Below are 19,361 nucleotides of genomic sequence, written 5' to 3' on the forward strand. Positions count from 1 at the left end.
CTTGATTATTTATCGGCTAAAGTTTCCGTCTATGATTAGGCTGCACATGAGTTCAACTTACAAGTGAAGACCAGGGCAAGCAACCATGGGTGAGTTATATGGAATACTGAAGCTATCATGAGAACAGTATGCAACATTTACTAATGAGATTGATAGCCATTGATCACCAAGTGGTCTACTACAAGTGTAAAAGAGGCAACACAAGTAGAATAGGCTTGGAGATAGTCCAAGTGATCAAGTAGTGGAAAGAAGAATGGTGCATCCATCCTAATGAGGTGCCTATAAGTAATAATGCATTGTATCCTTGGCCTTCGGCACCATCATCTAGTCGTGAAGATCTTCTTTAGGCCTATCTTTTACCCAAGGATACTCTAACTCCTCCTCTACCTTGTCTGACAAATGGAAGAAATAGCACCTCGGGGATCATGGATCCTCCAACATTAACCCATACACATGTTACGTGAATGGATGGGATGGTTTAACCCAATGTCCCCTCATTTAATTGTAGTTTGAACTCAAGTGATTGCCCACGGCTCTTGCTTCATCCCAATCTCATTTCTCATGACCCTACATCTTGATTCCTCTAATCCCTGTGCCTCACTCATGCATCCTTTCCCTATTCATCTTGTCACACACCATCTATTGTGTTAGGCAAAATGGTCAAGAACAATAACTAGAGGGTGTGTACAATATCCCAATGTGCCAATGAAGCATTCAAGAGTTTAGACCACAAGCTACAAATTGACATCAGTTAATGTCAACACACACACACACGCACACACACACATGTACATCTAAGAAATTTCTTGCTACCATTCACAAGCACAAGTACTCAAATAGTATTTCCCCTAGATCATACATCTATGTACTTTGGCACCTCTTTTCTCTCCTATGACCATGTAGCCTAATTCCTAGATTTTTCACTTCAGGCTTTCATCACACTACAGAATCATCTAAATCTACATATGTGAATAAGTTTTGCTCAATTTTACATATTTTATTCCGCACTTTTGAAAATTCTATGGTAACAAATAGCCTATTGTACTTCCACATGAGAAATGAAAAGTGGAACGGTCTTTAAACGTCTATTCATATATATCTTGCTTTGAAGGTTTTCTTCTAGGAATTTATCTCAAATTCATGTATTCTCTTTTCTTTTTCAATCTAGTATTCTAATCTTAAAGTGACAAATGGCCTGATGCATACCTTATTGTGATTAAGCACAAATTTTATCACATCCCTAAACCTTTAATGCAATATTTGTTTGTGCTTAACATCAAATTTTAGATTGAATAAAAGCATTAGCCTTTAATGCTTTAGACATTTGATAAATAGGATGAAACCATATAAATAAAACACGCTTGCTAATTGATGTGCATTGCTGACAAAATATGAAGAGAGGAGAGGAGAAGAGCGAAGATGACGAGAGAGGGCACAGCTAGAGAGCACAACTGTACACTAGATTTAGTTGAAAATGTAGAATATATACAAACCCATTTAGGGTTAGGGTGCACATATGATCACATGATGGTGCTATGCGCACATGATCACATGATGTTGAGCATGAACTCTCAACACCTTCCCTCAAGATCAACATCATGAAGTAGGCCTTCCCTCAAGATGATGATTCTAGGGAATTGAAGAAGGAATGAGCATTACATTCCATCACACCCCTTTAATGGAAATATCCTTCCTCTACATCAAACCAAGAGCTAGTCGATGTTTCTTGAAAAGCTCTTTACCGAGTGGTTTGGTAAAGATGTCTGCAACATTCTCTTTGCTATCACAATGCTGCAGTGTGATGTCACCAAGTAACACTCTTTCTCTAATGAAGTGCTCTTTGGCATCAATATGCTCTGCCCTAGAGTGATATACTGGATTCTTAGCCAATGCTTGAGCTGATTGATTAATTTGTTTCTAACAATAGTCTTCTGAGCCATATAGCCTCACATGCACCTGCAGTGAGTGCTCTATATTTTGCTTCAATCGAAGCCGAAGAAACAATTGGCTGTTTGTTTGACAACCATGATATAGCACCTTGCTAAGGAAAAATGCATTTTACTGTGTCGATCTCCTAGTCTCATGATCTCCGTCATAGTCACTGTCACAGTATCCATGCAACCATGAATGACTTCCTTTGTATTCTATCCCAAACTGTCCTGTACCTTTGATGTATCTCAAGACTCTTTTGGCTGCATTCTAGTGAGACTGTTTTGGATTTGCCATAAACTATGCAAGTGAGCTTACTGCATAACAAATATCTGGCCGTGTGATAGTCAGATATATTAGAGATCCGATGAGCTGCCTGTAGTATATGTCATTGATTGTAGGCCTTTCTGAATCTTTTGCAAGTTTCAAACTCTATTCCATGGGAGTGGCTGCAATCTTGCAATCTGCCATATGAAACTTCTTCAAGATACTGTCAACATACTTGAGCTGACTCATGAATGTGCTATATGAATCTCTCCAGTACTCAATTTCAAGACAATAGTGCATAAGTCCAAGATCTTTCATGTCAAACTTTGCAAATAAGACTTGTTTTAGTTTTTTGATGAAGCTATCCTTCCTGTCACAATCAGATCATCTATGTACAAAAGTGCAATAGTAATATTAGTCTTCCCTTAAACTTTGTAGTAGAGACTATGATATGCATTGGATTTCATATATCCCAGATCAGCAAAATACTTATCAATTCTATTGTACCAACTTGTGGGTGCTTGCTTTAAGGTGTAGAGACTCATTTTGAGATGGCAAACCTTATTCTCTTTTCCTGGTTCAACATAATCTACTGGTTGTTGCATGTAGACTTCCTCGTCTAGATAACCATTGAGAAATGCATTCTTGACATCGAACTCGTACAAGTTCCATCTGCTGAGTGTCGCTATTGATATCAAGAACCATATGGAATCCATCTTTGCTACTGGAGCATAAGTCTCATCATAGTCTTGACCATATTGCTGTGCAAATCCTTTTGCAACTAGTCTAGCTTTGTATCTTTGAATACTTCCATCTGAATTATACTTCACTTTGTATATCCATTTGTTTGCTCTTTCCTGGTGGAAGGTCGCATAATTCCCAAGTATTATTCTTATACAAAGCATCCATTTCTTCATTCATAGCAGTTTGTCATTTTGGCTTGTCTACTACATCTTCGAAGTACACTAGCTCTTCTATAGCCATGATGGTAGTCATAAGAGCATAGTTAGTGGTTTCAACCTGAATTGCTTTGCCTTTTTGAGCATATATCAATCTGGCTAGAGGTCTTCTTTCCCTAGTAGACCGTCTGAGCTGCTGTGGCTCTGCTTGGGGTGTTTCTGGCAATTCTTGATCTTCTTCATCAATCTTTTCTGTAGATAACTGTAAAGTCAATGCTTCTATCTGCTGTGTATTTGAGGTTTTCCAGTCTGATTCCTCATCAAAGATTACATCTCTGGAGATAATGACCTTGCAGTTGATGGGATCATACAACTTGTATGCTTTGCTTTCTTTACTATGGCTAACCATGATGTATTTGCATGACTTCGCATCCAATTTCCTGTGATGATCATGTATGTGGGCATATTCTATGCAACCAAATATGCAGAGATGCCCAATGTGTGGCTTGTGTCCAGTGAATGCTTCATAAGGTGTCATACCTTGTATCGGTTCGATAGGAAGCCAATTAAGCAAATAGTTTGCAATGGCTATTACTTCTGCCCAATACTGATTTGAAAGATGCTTCTCACTAAGCATTGCTCTAGCATTGTCTGCTAAAGTGTACCATTCTTCCTTTCAGCTCTTGCATTCTGTTGAGGAGTATTTGCACATGTGAATTGTCTTCGAATGCCGTGACTTCTGCAAAAGTTCATGAATGTTGAAGACGTGTATTCACCTCCTCTATCTGATCTCATGACTTTGATCTTTCTTCCTGTCTGGTTTTCTACCATGGCTTTGAATTCTTGAGATCTGGAAAAGACTTCAAATTTCTCTTTCAGAAAGTAGACCCAAAAATATCTACTGTAGTCGTCGATGAAAGTCAAGTAATAAAGTGAACCATTGATGTTGCGAGTCTGGGCATAACCCCATACATTTGTATGAATCAAATCAAGAATACCTCGTTCACAAGAGGTACTTCTACCGAAATTGGTTCGCCTTTGTTTACCAAAGCAGCATGCTTTGCAAACTTTTCTAAGAAACTGTAGCTTCAGAATCCCGATTGCCATATTCTAATTCCTGAGATCTAACAAGTACTTGAAATTGACAGATAGTGGCATCTGTTGCGGTTGAGCTGACATGGCATGCTTATCTGGTACTGTAGCTAGCATTCTGTACAATCGTCCTTCCTTGACACCTTTTGCTACTAGCTGACATCTTCTGGATTTGTCTCTGATAGTGTATTCATCTCCATCGAAGATGACTCGGTAGATGTGTTCCGTCATTTGACCTACTAATAAGAGGTTCTTGCTGAGCTTCGGAACGTAGAGTACATCTTTCACCAATCATTTCATACTAGTGAAATTGTTCATAGGGATAACACATGTCCCTTGAACTGGATTCGATGTATTATCTGCTGTGTAGATGATATTTTTCTGACCTTCTAATGGTTTCATCTCTGTGAACCATTCTTGCTGATTTGTCATGTGAGATGATGCACCGCTGTCGATGTACCAAGGATCTTGATTTGCTTGGTCAACTTGATAGCTCAAATCCTCTTTTGGATTGAAATTAGTGTCTAGGTACACTGTATCAGTTTGCTGCATTTTCTCATTTGCAAGAAACATATTCCCATGTCCATTTGCAAAATGACTGTGACTAGAATGTCCACCACAATGATTTTCTCTACTGTGAAAATTTCCTTGATTACTGCTGGATTGACTGCCTTGGTCGTACTACTTCTTGCAGCAATCTCTTTCATACTGTCCAAACTTGTGACAGTAGTTGCACTGAATGTTTCACATTGGTGGATGCATTCCTCGATTATAATGATTTTCTCTTTGTTGATTCTGATGTTGCTGATGCTGATTCTGACTTTGCTAATTTTGTTGCTGATGATGACCACTTTTCTGGAATGATCTACCTCTCCCTCTATGTCTACCTCTGCTTCTGTCTAAAGCTGTGAATGCTTGATCATTAGAATGACCTTTGTGTGCTTGAATGGCTTGAGTCCTAAGTTCTTCATCAAGTAAGACTGACTGGAGCTCTTCCAATGTTGAAATTTGCCGTTGGATGGCAATACTCTGGACTAGATTCTCATATCCCTCTCCTAGTCCATTCAGGATGACTTGAACCATTTCTACTGAATTCATAGTCTCTCTTGCTACTGCGAGTTGATTGTTGTAGCCTTTTATCTGGAGTACATAAGCATGACTGGTTTCCCTGCTATTGCAGAAATTCTGGTTGATTTGGTTTCTCAACGTGAGAATCCTGGATGTGTTCTTGGACTCGTAGAGAGCTGCGGACATATCCCATGCTTCTTTAGATGTCTTGACTGTGTTGAGTTGTCCTAACATGACATCTTGCACATTCTGCTTGATCAGATGATATGCGTACTTATCTTTCTTATCCCATTCTGCCTGTGCTCAGGCAATGACAAGATCTGCTACAAGTGCGCTGGCTGGATCGTCCAATGGTCTAGGTGTAGATCCATCAACATACTCCCATTTGTCTTGAAGTACAAGAATGGTCTCCATTCAGTATTTCCATGTGCCGTAATTGGAGTTGTCTAGCTTAGCAGATGCCTTCAGATTGAGATTGCTAGTCGTAGACATGGTACAAGAAATGTACTCAAAGTGTCGTGAAAATCACTGTATGAATCAACTGCAAAACACTGACTGTGCCAAGTGAAATCTGAACTGTCGGTGAAGATAGAACTACAATAGATAAAATCCAATCTGAATTACAAGGTTTGTGGCAAATGATGCCGAGAATAGTCAAGAGGCTTTACAAGCTGAAATGATGTGCATAATGCTGTGAAATAGCCGAATAGGCTTTACAATGGTGGCATGTGTGTGTGAAATTAAATCTTGTGCTATCTGCCCACTGAACAATCAGCAATGCCTCTGAACACTATGAAGTCTGCTCACTGAACTGATGAACGTTAGGTTTCAAGTAATGTGATGTGAAACCGTATGTGAGCGTATGGACTGACTCCGAGTAGGTACTAGTCGAAAATTTCGGGCATGGCTTAGATTGGCAACTTGGGAAGATTCAAAGTGTCCTTTCTGGCGATCTAGTCTACTCTGATCTAGATCTATACCAACCGTCGATCGATGAAAGAACATCAAATAATTTCTTTTCTTTTGTTCTTCTTAAGTGCTCGGTCAGATGCGTCAATGTAGAGACTGATGTGTGTGTAGGAAGTGGATTTGTCGGCGAAGCTTAAAGGTGAGTAATACTTGTGCCGAAATGTATGCATGATGTGACGAGCGCGTAGAGCACGAAAAATCGAGCGACTTTCCTTTCTGGAGCACCCTCAAATTCTTCCTGGATCAAGAGATACAACTTGATCTAGGTGGAGGGACAAAAGGAGTGCAAATGTGCTCAATGATGATGTGTCAATGTGGATCACATGCTGTGATGATGTGGCACTGTGTCTAGTAAGAGGTGTGCCAATGAAGCCTTGTGCTGACGTGGCACCTGTGTTCACATGAAGTGCCTATGGAGCATTGTGTGTGCTTGCAGAGGTCAATGTTGACTGTGCTGTTGATGTGGCACAGGCTGACTTAACCCTAGGTCATGTTGACCTAACCTTGGTATGGTTTACTAACCCCAGGGTCAAGTTGACTAACCCAAGATCTGGTGATGTCAGCAAAGGGGTCAGAGTGCCACATGGCACTGATAAGGTGTCAGCTAACTAAGCACTGATGAGATGGCAGTTGACTGGGCACTGATGATGTGGCAATGCTGATGTGGATGTGGCAGATCAAATGACATGGCAATCGATGCCACGTGTCAGTCGGTGGTAGCTGCAATTCCTCTGTGCATAGCGTAAGGTGGTGCATGGCACTCATTTAAAATCTTTTTCCTCATCTCCTCGCGATGCAATCTGGAGTCGTTTGTTTGCTGGAGATCCTTGGAGACAGTCGATCGTTGAAGGCAGTCGATCGGACATCGTTTTGGTGGGCTTTTCTTGCTGTAGGCGTCAAAGTGCAGATCGTTGAAAACTTGAAAGGCCTTGGAGCTTAGAGGTCATTTGTACTTGAAGTGTTTGCTTTTGCAAAGGGCCGCAGACAGCAACTACAGAAGTTGGTGCTGCAGAGTCGCATGGTTGAAGGCTTTGCTGGAGAGGCTTTAGTCGTTGGACGCTGGGCACTGAAGAGGCAAAAGCGATGCTTGGCTACTGTACTTGCTCGTTGTTGGAGACGTTGTAATCGTTGAAGTCAACAAAGGCGGTGCTGAAGCGAGAGACCGTTACTTGGCTTCTTAAAGAGGAAGCTTGTGCATGGACATTCGTTGGAGGCTGCGGACTCTTGGAGCGTAGATGGACGTAGGCATTGGAGCAACTTTTATCATAGTAGGCGGCTTGGAGATGTCGTTAATAGCTAAAACTGGGTTGTTAGAACGGAGCTCGGAGCTTTGCTCATCAATGTCTAATGTCTAAGAAGACCGTCCGAGTCGCCTGAAGATGCTATCGTTGCAGCTGGTGATGGAGAGGCTTGAAGAAGCTTTAGAACTCTCTGTCTCTCCCCTTTTCTCTCGACCTTGCATAGTGCTCAAAACTCTCAAAAACTCATGAATGAATCACTCATACAATTGAATCTCTTCCTCATGTTTTTCTTTTTAAACTCTCTCAAGAAATGTACCGGAAAGAATGGACAAAGTTCTTTCAAGCAAATAGAAATCTCTCAGCAAAATGGAAATCTCTCTTCCTCAAATGAATGAAATGGAAGACGAAAATCTTTCAAAATGACAAATTTCTCTCACAAAGTGTAGACGAAAATTCCTCTCATTTGGATTACTCTACGGAAGTTGAAGAATACTCGATCAATCTCAATCTCTCTCACTCTCACACGAAGGGTGGTGCCTCAGCGGAAGACAAAACCATGCTCTGATACCATGACAAAAAATGAAGAGGGGGGAGGAGAAGAGTGGAGATGAGGAGAGAGGACATAGCTAAAAAGCACACCACAAATGACTAACTATGCACTAGATTTAGTTGAAAATGTAGAATATATACAAACCAATTTAAGGTTAGGGCATCTAACATTTTCCTTTATAGCACTCTATTGGGTTGGTGCTATGCACTTATGATCACATGATGGTACTACGCACACATGATCACATGATGTTGAGCGTGAACTCTCAACAATAGTCATAGGCTTTGCTGATACTCTCTTATGCAAAGCTTCAATTCATGCTCTCTTATATAGCGATAGGCTTTACTGAAGCTCTCTTATATGCAAATCTTCAAATTCATGCTCTTGGATGCAACACTTGATGACATCATTGATGGATTGTGGTGATACATATTTGGACATTGATGTTTTAGGCTCCATCATTTGCAGTTTATATTTATCACGATCTATTTATACTTACAGCTCTTAGATTTGATCATCTAACATTCATCATTTCACATATGCTCTTTTAATTTAGAATCTAAATTCTGCACACGTCATAAAACATAAAAGCAGATGATTCATTAATGATCATTCAATTCCCACTCATCTGATATGGCTTACAGACAGTTTTCAATCACCTCTTCTTTAAAAGCCTTTTCCTGCTTTCACATGCATCATGATCCATAAACCATAATCAATGCTTCATGCTGGAATATGTATACAGTAGAAACTTTGTTTTACATTAACTTTGCATACTTAATGTCTATGTACCGTCTATGTGCATATCCCTGTGTAAGTACAGTATGAAAACAAGTTCAAATACTCGGCTTGGAAAATTTACCAAACATTTTGAAGCCCGTTTTGCCATGTTCTCAAATCTTCAGGATCTGATCATGTTGTCACCCATTTCTCCTTTCATAAAATGCTAGGTTCTTCCAAATCATGCATTGGCTGACAGTACAGTAATCGAAATATATTTTGCACTCGATCCTCAGTTATGGTTTTTTCCATCTCAAAGATCACAAGGCCAGACAATCTGGACATAGCCCAGTCAGGTTCCACAATTCTTTCTACTATGCATCCACTTCACACAGGAAAGGAAGAAAGGAGGTTCTGAGAGGAAATTGCACATATGCCAACAGTCTTTTGTACTGTTGGCCCTGTTATCACTGTGGCTTCACTTAGGCTAAATATCCATTGTCTAAAGGAAGTTCTCATAGCAAATTGCACATGTGGGAACAACCTTGTACCGCTGGCCCCGTTCTCACTATGGCTTCACTCATGGCTAAATGTCCCATTGCCTAAAGGAAAACCAAATACGATGTGCCTTAAGAACTGCCACTTTCTAGACGCCTGTAGAGAACTACTGCAACTCTGTCAGATACACACTTCTTTGCACAAGATTTCTACAGCCATTGCTATACCATCCTGCAGGGACAAAACAAACAAGGAGAGCTGTACTCAACTACTCCAAATAATTCCAAAAAAACAAGCCTGGTTAGGAGAACAGGATTCCTTCATAAAATTGAAGAGAATAATCAAGAGGAAATGAGAAATCTCATAGAAGACACCAAAGAGCAACATACTGGACCTCTTTTCTTATTCTCTCTCCAAGAGCAGCTGCACAAGCTTGTATCTTTAAGCTTGAAGCCTCATTGATTGCACACAAGAGGTTACTAGCTGCTTCATTTATAGCAGAGTTTTTAGCAGGTATCAAGTGTTGTTTCTTTAATGGATTGGGAGCCACTCCAATCCATGCCATCCGCTCGGCCCAATAAAACTGATCAAGCATGAAGGGGCAGATAACCTATGAAGGACAGGAAAATTTTGCCAGCATGAGATAATGCTGATGACTGTGGAAACATTCCAGACAAAAAGATAAAGGGCTAAGATTATAATTGTATGAGACAAGGAATGACCTGAGGAATCCCAGATTGAAGAGCAGCAGCTGTTGTTCCACTGCAACAGACAGGAAAATTTTATCAAAAGTAAAAGTGCAGAGATTGACTGCAAACCATAGCTTTTGAAGAACACAGGTGTTATGAATTGGCAAGAAAACGTAGAAGTCCAAAGATGCCTGAGATTCTACCTGCCTCCATGGTGGATAATTAAAGAACACTTTGGAAAGAGCCATAGGTAAGGCACAGATCTGTCAGAGACACCAAGATTTCAGTGTAATTATGCGGACTATCCTTCAGAACTTCCTAAAGATCATTAACCTGGCCTGGAATATTTAGTCAACCAAAGATATAATTTATGGAAGTAGAGGTGGCATGTGGGGAAAATAACCTGCTCGAACAAAGGGATGCATATTTTTAACACATACCCAGAAAAGCAAAACAGTCGATTTTTGAAAAGGTGTACTCCTTTCTCCAAAGACAAGTCCATTGGTTGATCCCTACAAAGCTTACTCTCCTCCATCCCACAGCCATGTGTAATCAGGTTTCCAAATGACTCTCTTGGAGTTTCTGTAAAGATATCTGACGGTACTGAGAGAGATGATTCATCTTGACTTGCAGCAGCCAGAACAGCAGCATCCAAGGGTGAATGAGCAGCTGTAAAGAGAATGGCTTGTCTGTCAACTGCTTCTAAAACGCCTTTAAGGATGCAAAGCATGCCTTCTGGATTGTCCATAAGGCCCATGCTGAAAAAGAATACATGAAAGGTTGGGCTTATTCTCACGTAGCTTATACAATTGTGTATAGAATCTAGATTACAAGAGTCCATTCAAAGGATCAGTCAGATTTTTAATATGAATTATGAATAGCCTACACATTGACACTCCTACTCATTTCATCAGCTCCCTCGCATATTACTACATACAGAAAATCTGTCCACTTTCACATTTAGTCATGTTGAAAACGTTTTAATGCAATTGACAACTGGATATAACTGGTTTTCAAATGATCCAATTTGAGATTCATGGAATATTGAGACAACATTCAATAAAACCCTTTGCACCAAAATACTATAGTTAATTATCCAGACATTGCAAAGATTAAGCCTTATGCCTTGCTATAAGGGATAACAATGCTTAAGAAGATGACAGTACATGATGCTGTAATTCAGGCGCCTCTCAACTAGTCATGTGAAAAAAAGAATATACAACATGATATCACTATGACAGTCCTCTGCATGTTGTCTGAGGGACTAGATCCACTAGCTGGCTGAGAATGGACAGGAGGATCTCAATGGACAGTTGCCCTGGTGGAGACTGGCATTGCTCAATGCAATCATGCTAGCATGAGACCAACTCGCTCCAATCAAACACCAACAATAGTGGAATATACCTAGATGAATCGAGGAACATTCCCAAACTTATCCTATAAAAACACAACATAGTGCAGTTTCAATCTCACGATAGTCACTCATAAGTTTGAAAACCATAAACTCCAAGATGCATAGCAGGGACTAGCTACTATGACATCCCCACTGACCTCATCAGCGCCCAACACTGGGTGTAGACCATAGTATAAAAATATGCTCTCACACATGCAAATCCACACACCCACACATACTTGAGAATCCATTTATACAAAGTCTTCGTACTGAGTTTCTGTCGGCACTCCAAAGGTAAAGGGCAGACTCAGCTATGACGAAGGCTAGCACTAAAGGAGAAGGCTAATAAAAAAGTACTCCGAAATCTCTTCATTCAAGCTACAACTGCTTGTGAAGTCTAAACAATTTCATTTTAGTCTCTCCCAAACGAGCATCTAAATCTAGTTGATAGGGCAACGCACCATTTAAGATAGAAACAATTATTGCAATACCAGCAGGCCTCAACTTGGGCGAAAACTTCACAAGGTGAAATTCGCATGTCCGCTATGGAGTTTATGGTTTTCAATCTTATGAGTGACTACTGAAAATGCCATGTGCATCAAAACCAGAGACAGCCTACACATGTTTTAATGGAAAGAGCAAAGGAATGCCTTGTAAGAGCTGCAACACAGAATGCAGAGGTGCCAGACATGCATGGAGCTCAGCAACAACAGAATGAAAAAACAGCAAGGGAAAGGGAATACAAAACAGCAACCAGAAAAAAAAGAGGAGAATCCTGCAAAGTATACAACAAGAGAGGTATGAACAGCTCAAGAGGGACCCAAGACAATTCGTCAAAAAAATCCATGTGAAAAAAAGACATGATATCATTTATCAAGAGTCTCTACAAGACCCAGGAGATGACAAGGAAACAAAGTCACAAGAGAACTGGGGAGATGACAAGGAAACAAAGTCATTTTCTATCAAAGTATGAGGTATCATGTCAATAGAGGACATATAAATATATATATATATAAAGAAACTAGCCAATGGCAAGGCACAAGACCCACAAGGCCTCCTTGCAGAGATGTTAATATGGGGCGGTACAAAAAACAAGAGAGACACTCACAGTAGTAATGGGCAAGGCAATAGAAGAGGGGTTCTCACAAGAATGGCAAAGCAACACAATACTTCCCATATCCAAAGGGGGAGACATGCAGATGCAAACAGCTACAGGACAATCATGGTAAGCAGCCTGATGGCCAAGCTCTATGGCACGATCTTGGAAGAGAAAATGAGGGAATGGGTAGAAAGCACCAAGGCAAGGTCACCATCCCAAGCAGGTTTCATCCCCAGGCACTCTACAGTGGACCTGCCTAGTCACAATAAAGAGCAGTTGCAGAAGGAGAAATGGGTAAAAATAATGCTCTATATTGCTGCTTTGTAGACTTTAAGAAGGCATTCAACACAGTCCCTAGAGATTAAAGCTTTGGTCATGAATAACAAAACTTGGGGTCCCCCAAGACATAAGGGAAGCCACGCTTCGACTTTACAAAAGGTATTAGCTGAACTGGCTAGGCCATAAGTAGATGACTCAAACTCGGACGAAAAAGGCACTATACGCAATGATATAGGCATCAAGCAAGGATGTCCACTCTCACCAAGACTATTTGGGCTCTTCATTGATAAACTGGACAACTCACTGGGGAGTTTTTACATGGAGTGAGCAAAGAGTGGAGGAGATGAAGGAGAACATCCGCAACCTTAAGATGAGGGAGGAAGGAATCAAGAAGCAACTTCATCATGTATAGAGCAAGACTGTGGTATTGACGGCTGTAATAGTTAAATCGGATGTCTATCTTGACATGCAACAAGGTTTGAAATGCATGGTTTGCCATACCCCCATCATAGATGACTACATGATCCAAATTCCTGCGTGCTACCACCGTTTTTCTTTGGGGTGTTTGTGCATGCAGGATCACTATGTAGATAATGTCATTTTCCATTGCCTAGGTCATGGATAGATCAAAAGTGCATGCCTACTCCTACAACTATCTATGATGAGAAAGTAGAGAAGACATGAGAAAGTAGTTGTTGGATCATGAATTGAACAATGAGGCAAGAGATGAATCACAATGAACACTTCTTTATTCATGAGTGGTTACATATATAGGCAACTGCCTCCATGTTGATAGATCCCAGATCCACAATCATCTCCATGATTATCTCAATCAGTCACCTCCTATGATCACTCCAAATCCACACATCACACCAACCTGACATACCTAATTGCCAAGTCACTAGAATCTTCTAGCACACCTACACTCACACACTCCTTGCATAGGACTCCTAGCCCATAGGCACACACACACACACATACATCAATTTGTCCTTCAGTCCCCCCCACAAATGGATGACCTCATCCCTCAACAGTAGTACATGGGATGCTCCATGGCTTGCCCACCATCATGTGGCAACACACATCGCCCCAACCTGTGACTCACTCCTAGGATTCTTGGTTTACAACTGGAAGATAGACAATGAGTATGTATGAAAATCCCCATGAGTCAAATAAGAAAAAATCTCAAAAAGACTAATAATCATTTACGGATGGACTATCCATGGCAAAGAACCATTATTGACCTCACACACAAAATAACTTAGAAAACATATGGGTCCTCACCCTTGTCAGAATTGACTTGGGTGTTGTAAGCAGTGAGAGCTTTAACATCCTCTGGTTCTTCTTCTTCTTCTATCTCTACTTCTTCCACAAGGTTTGCTGAACATCTCTTCTTTGCATAGCATTCTTTTTCAAAATGTCCAGGTTTTCCATAAAAGTTGCACTTCATTTTGTTCTTGCCCTTGAAGTTGCTTTTGGCCAAATATGCCCCATGTTCTTTGTAGTCACTTCTCTGTTTGATTTTCCTTTCCTCTTCCAAGAGGGATGCCAATTTCCACCAAACTAATCTCTAGTATATTGTTGAGTGTGGTGACAATAGTGCCACATTCCTCAGTTAGGCTTCTAAGTAAGATAGCAATTACAATGTCTTCATCAAGATTAAACTTGATGCCAGATAACTAAGTCAGTATGCTCTTCATGGAATTTAGATGTGAAGAGATGGATTCTCCTCTATCCAATTTTAAATCAAAGAATTTGATGAGCAAGCTAAACTTAGTACATCTCTCCTGTGCTCCAAAAACATGCTCAAGATGAGTCCATGCAGCATGAGCAGTCTCACAGCCATCAATGTGGTAAATAAAAGAATCACTCAATCCAAAAGCAATTATGGCTAGTGCTTTTTCATCCTTAGGAAGCCATAAAGCTTCTCCTTCCCTCGTTGTAGGTTTATTTTCTTTTCCATTAGCCACCTTCCAAATCTCCTTTTTCATGAGAATAAATTTCAATTTGGTCTGCCAAGTATGAAAACCCTCTCCCTCAAACTTATCTATTTTGATCTTGGAGGCCATTTGGGAAGGTCTTACCAATTTAATGACAGTGTCTAGTCCCTTTACAAAAGGTCAATCTTTCTGAACAAAGAAATCACCTTCACCATATAGATGCAAATTCCTAGATAAAAATTCAGAAAAACCTAGTTGTTTTGCATATGCATAACCAGTTGGCTTCTCCCACAACCTCTTAATTGGGGTCTTCTTTACCTTGTACTTTGTTCTTGTAGTCTTCTTAGCATTGGAAGAACATTGAGAACTTGGCATGTTGTCAAGAAATCAATATCAGATGAACTTCAAAAAACATTCTCTGAACTAAAAAAGCAATCTCTAAATCTCTGAACTGTACTTTAACTCAACTTTATACCTCAAGCATTACCTTAGCTTTTAGTGTAGCATCAACTTCAAGAAATGTCTAGAAATGCTTGCAGAAAACATAGGAACCTTGGAGGCTTGATACCTCACTCCACATAGCATCAAACTCGGGGCTTTTGCTGCGCAATCAAAGGTACACAAAAGAAGAAGGCTCAGTACAAATCTCAGGCGAAATGACGCGTCACATCACCCGGGGAAGCAGCATCGTCTTCAACTGAGAAAGCCATGTCTTCTCCAAAACCGACTGGTTTTTCGTCGATTTCTCCTCATTCACTTGATGATTTGCACTCAAATTTCACTAGCAGGTGGCTCATAGGGTCGCCTAAGTTGTCCTCAGAGCATTTGAGGAATGGTGGCTCCAGCAGGCTCAATTCTCAGAAATGGCGCGGGCTGAAGAAGTAGGCGGCATGGCCTGTAGAAGCTCTATTTTCATAATTCCTTCCAGGTGGAAGTGCGCCCTAACAAGGGGAAACTACAGCAAAGAGGGCATCAGTAATGGTGGCTTGTAGGTGGAGAACAGGCGTAAGGCATTTCACGAAGGAAGGTAGAAGAGAAACTCCATTTGGGGAAGAAGAGGAAATCTTCTTGGAATCTCGTGGATACTCTTCCTAGGCACTAGGATTCTCAACAAGCTCTGATACCACATGTTGGTTCATGGATTGAACAATGAGGCAAGAGATGAATCACAATGAACACTTCTTTATTCATGAGTGGTTACATATATAGGCAACTGCCTCCATGTTGGTAGATCCCAGATCCACAATCATCTCCATGATTATCTCAATCAGTTACCTCCTATGATCACTCCAAATCCACACATCACACCAACCTGACATACCTAACTGCCAAGTCACTAGAACCTTCTAGCACACCTACGCTCACACACTCCTTGCATAGGACTCCTAGCCCATAAGCACACACACACACACATATCAATTTGTCCTTCAATAGCATATCAGGATGAAACCCAGGAGACAAGAGGAGTCTGAGAAGGGAGTCTTATATCGATCATTCTAGTTGGTACGATCTCCATCAAGAGATGAGATCCAAATGCCAAGTTCCTATGGGTCCAAATCTGACGACCTCCTCGTGAAGCTCTCTTTATCATAGTCTGCTATCCCCCCCTCCCCTTCTCGAACTCACATTTCGCTAGGGATCTATGCAAGGAGGCTGAGACCTCACACAATGCAGCCCTCTACCTAGACATCGCGAAAGTTTCGAGCCATAGGGAAATCCTTCTTATTGGAGACTTCAACGCGAGGACGAGAACATGCCAAGTATCACTTCTGGATTTCCATGATGATTCTATCTTGTTACCAAATGTTGACATAGATGAGGCCGGGATGTCTCCAATCTCCGCAGATAGACGGGCCCTAGCCACAGCTTATGGGCATGCACTACTAGACATGGGGAGAATGCGTGATCTTATCATCTACAATGGCCTGAGTCACTGGCCCTCCTCAAATTGGTTTACTTGTTTTCCCATGGATGGAGGTCCAGCGTAGTTGACTACCTCATGGGATCTCTTGCCTCCACTTCACACATTACTGACTTCTCTGTCTCACCCCCGCCTCAAGGGGCAGAATACACTTATCTATTTTTTAGTATTTCCACACCACTGCCCACATCACACACCATGCCATCATTTACACACACTACTACCACCAACCATCATCTTCCAGGAGAAGCAGGGACGATACGTGAGTACTACCGTCTGGTTCGCTGGAAGAAGCAGGCTTTTGCCAGCTGGAACGGAGAGAGGAATTACTAAACATTCTGTTGAGTAACAACTCTAAACACTTCTGGTAGAAGTTCCTTGAACGGAGAGTGTCATCCCCTTTCACAGACACCAAAACCAAGCACTCCTATGCATGCACATTGTACGATGTTCCGTTCAAAGACAAATTTTGGAAGAGAACCATGCAAAAACAGATTACATGAATTATTTCTGGCAAATTCAAACAGTCTTTTGCACCAAAAAGTCACCTCACCTTCCAATAGAGCTCAGTCCAATAAAAATAGGACTACTGTGAGATTTCATGAGGAAATCAACGAGTTCCAACGGTAGTGAATTAGCAGACTTATCACCACAACTTAAAGAGCAGGCTATATTTATTTCCCAATCCTCTGGAAGAAACCAGAAACCACAAACATGTACATTCCGAGGCCAATAAGCTGCCACCACAAAAAAACTAAACAGCATGAGAGTATTTCATAAATCCAGGCATCATCCACAACAATCCAAACCATTAGAGCTCACTAAATTGCAAAACTTGTGAAGAGCAAGAAAAACCATTTTGCATACGAGGGCATTCCACAACTTCCTCGCTGAAGCCATACCTGGTCAAATACAAAGCCAGAAACCAAAAACCAACATTTGATTATCTCTCTTTCCTAATAGACGATGGCCAAATTGACAAAAGTGCAATATTTATTCTCTGTAGTGTCAAGAATACATACATATAAGATATAGATAATGGCGGGATTTCAATGTGAATAGGGAGAACAGAAAAATGCAGATTTTATTTCCGATAAAAAAGAATTCATTTCTGAAAAGACATGTACATACAGAACAAGAGGTTCAGATGGCCAACTTTGTACGACTGGTAATTCTGTTACTGGATCCTGCAGACAGTGATGTAATACTTCATTGTTATTAACTTAGCTTTTCCACTTTAAACAGGCAGAAGGTGAGAACTATTACTAAAACATCTACTTGATTACAACTGCCAAGAGGCATATCTTGCGTGTAAATTACACATTGGAAAAGAGCTGTTTATTCACAAATTACAATCCTTGCTGTTTCAACTTACATGGACAAAGATATGTGCAATATTCTTTTACCAAAAAGAAGCCAGGACACCACATTACAATTGCTCAAACTTCCTTCCGGAGGATACAGAGGAGGGAGGGACCCGGACAGGTCTGGACATGCTGATCAAAAGCAGTGATGCATCACTGATTTTCTTCCTGGATGACGCCAGTCTCCCCAGATCCAAAGCCACTGTCAGACGAGATCATCTTGTCTATCCTCAGCCAGCCGGTGGAGTTAGTTCCATAGACAGCATACAGAAGTCCAGTCACCCGGATGGATAGCTGATTGGACGGCCAACAGCTAATGGCATCCCATTGTGTCCCTTTACATTTTGGGTTCTCTCTCTTGCAGCGACAACATGATGTATTTATTCTTGTCTTGTTTCAGACAACCACCTCGGGGAATGGGTGCCCATTTTCAGTAGCCCAACCTCTTAGCTTTCATTGTAGCTTGTGCTATCAAATGTAAATTTGAAGTCCAGAGAATCCTTGTACCATTGGATTCCCACCTGTTTCCCAATATCATGGTGTCCTATACCTTCTTGTCATTGCTCCTTTCCAATGAAACCACATATTTATATGCCCTTGGACATTCACACAATTTGAATTTCTAGACTAATGAATAGTTCAAGAAAGTATCGGTTACACTAACATCAGCCATTGCATGCACATTATACTTGATTATACTTCCCTGATCACCCGCTCTCTTCATGAGGCTGTCCTACACACTTTCACGATATACACTTTGATCATAGCCTTTCACCTGAGTACTCCGCGCACCTTTCCACCCTACTCACATACATTGATGTCATACCTCTTTTAGAGGATCGCGCCACCCTAACCACCCACTCTCTCCATAAGGCCACCCTACACACTTTCACACACCACCCGTTCCACTCGCCCACCGCATCTTGGCTCAATATCTTGCAATAGCTGGTACAATGATGAGTGTAAGGCTCTACGCCGTCAACTAAGATTCGAGCCTAACCATCACCTTCCAAGTGAGACAGAGACTAAGCATCACTTTCCAAGTGAGGCAAAGGCGATATGCAAGTACCATCGTCTAGACCGCCGAAAGAAACGGGCTTTCGGCCGCTAGAATGATGAGGAGTTAATAAACATTTTGTTCAATAACAACTCTAAGGACTTGTGGCAAAAGTTTCTGGAGGGTAAGCCTATCTCCTCTCATCATACACTATAGCACTCTATATCCATCTACCATCCATATACATATGCATACATATATCATCTATACATCAACAATTCTCTTCCTCAAGCTCAGCATGAGCTTGTACATCACATAGACCCAAAGCATCTCTAAAAAGACACAACCTATCTTTAACCAAAGACTTGGTAAAGATATCTGCAATGTGGCCATTTATGCTAACATATTTGAAGTCAATTTCTCCACTTATCACTTTCTTCCTGATG

At 41.0% G+C, this 19,361-nt stretch overlaps 1 protein-coding gene across 6 annotated transcripts in view; it reads right to left on the reverse strand.

Annotated features, from left to right (window-relative positions):
* Nucleotides 1-8,898: 8,898 nt before the first annotated feature.
* LOC147879516 (UDP-Glycosyltransferase superfamily protein) overlaps nucleotides 8,899-19,361 on the reverse strand; it is a 57,716-nt gene continuing 47,253 nt past the window's right edge. For 4 of the 6 annotated variants that reach the window (XM_087371585.1, XM_087371586.1, XM_087371583.1 and 1 more), the window contains 8 exons: nucleotides 17,686-17,741; nucleotides 17,410-17,456; nucleotides 17,108-17,291; nucleotides 10,363-10,680; nucleotides 10,126-10,185; nucleotides 9,956-9,995; nucleotides 9,628-9,843; nucleotides 8,899-9,464 (listed from right to left, as the gene is read on the reverse strand). In XM_087371585.1, coding sequence (XP_087227711.1) covers nucleotides 9,414-9,464; nucleotides 9,628-9,843; nucleotides 9,956-9,995; nucleotides 10,126-10,185; nucleotides 10,363-10,680; nucleotides 17,108-17,291; nucleotides 17,410-17,456; nucleotides 17,686-17,741 — 972 coding nt within the window. In that variant the 3' untranslated portion in view covers nucleotides 8,899-9,413. Of the gene's footprint in view, nucleotides 9,465-9,622; nucleotides 9,844-9,955; nucleotides 9,996-10,125; nucleotides 10,186-10,362; nucleotides 10,681-17,107; nucleotides 17,292-17,409; nucleotides 17,457-17,685; nucleotides 17,742-19,361 lie in introns of all 6 variants that reach the window. The other 2 variants (XM_087371584.1, XM_087371582.1) reach the window with 2 other exon arrangements.

This window comes from Dipteris shenzhenensis, chromosome 33 (assembly GCF_047967505.1).
Source record: "Dipteris shenzhenensis isolate YYH24624 ecotype China chromosome 33, Dip_SZ_1.0, whole genome shotgun sequence".
Classification (NCBI taxonomy): Eukaryota; Viridiplantae; Streptophyta; class Polypodiopsida; order Gleicheniales; family Dipteridaceae; genus Dipteris; species Dipteris shenzhenensis.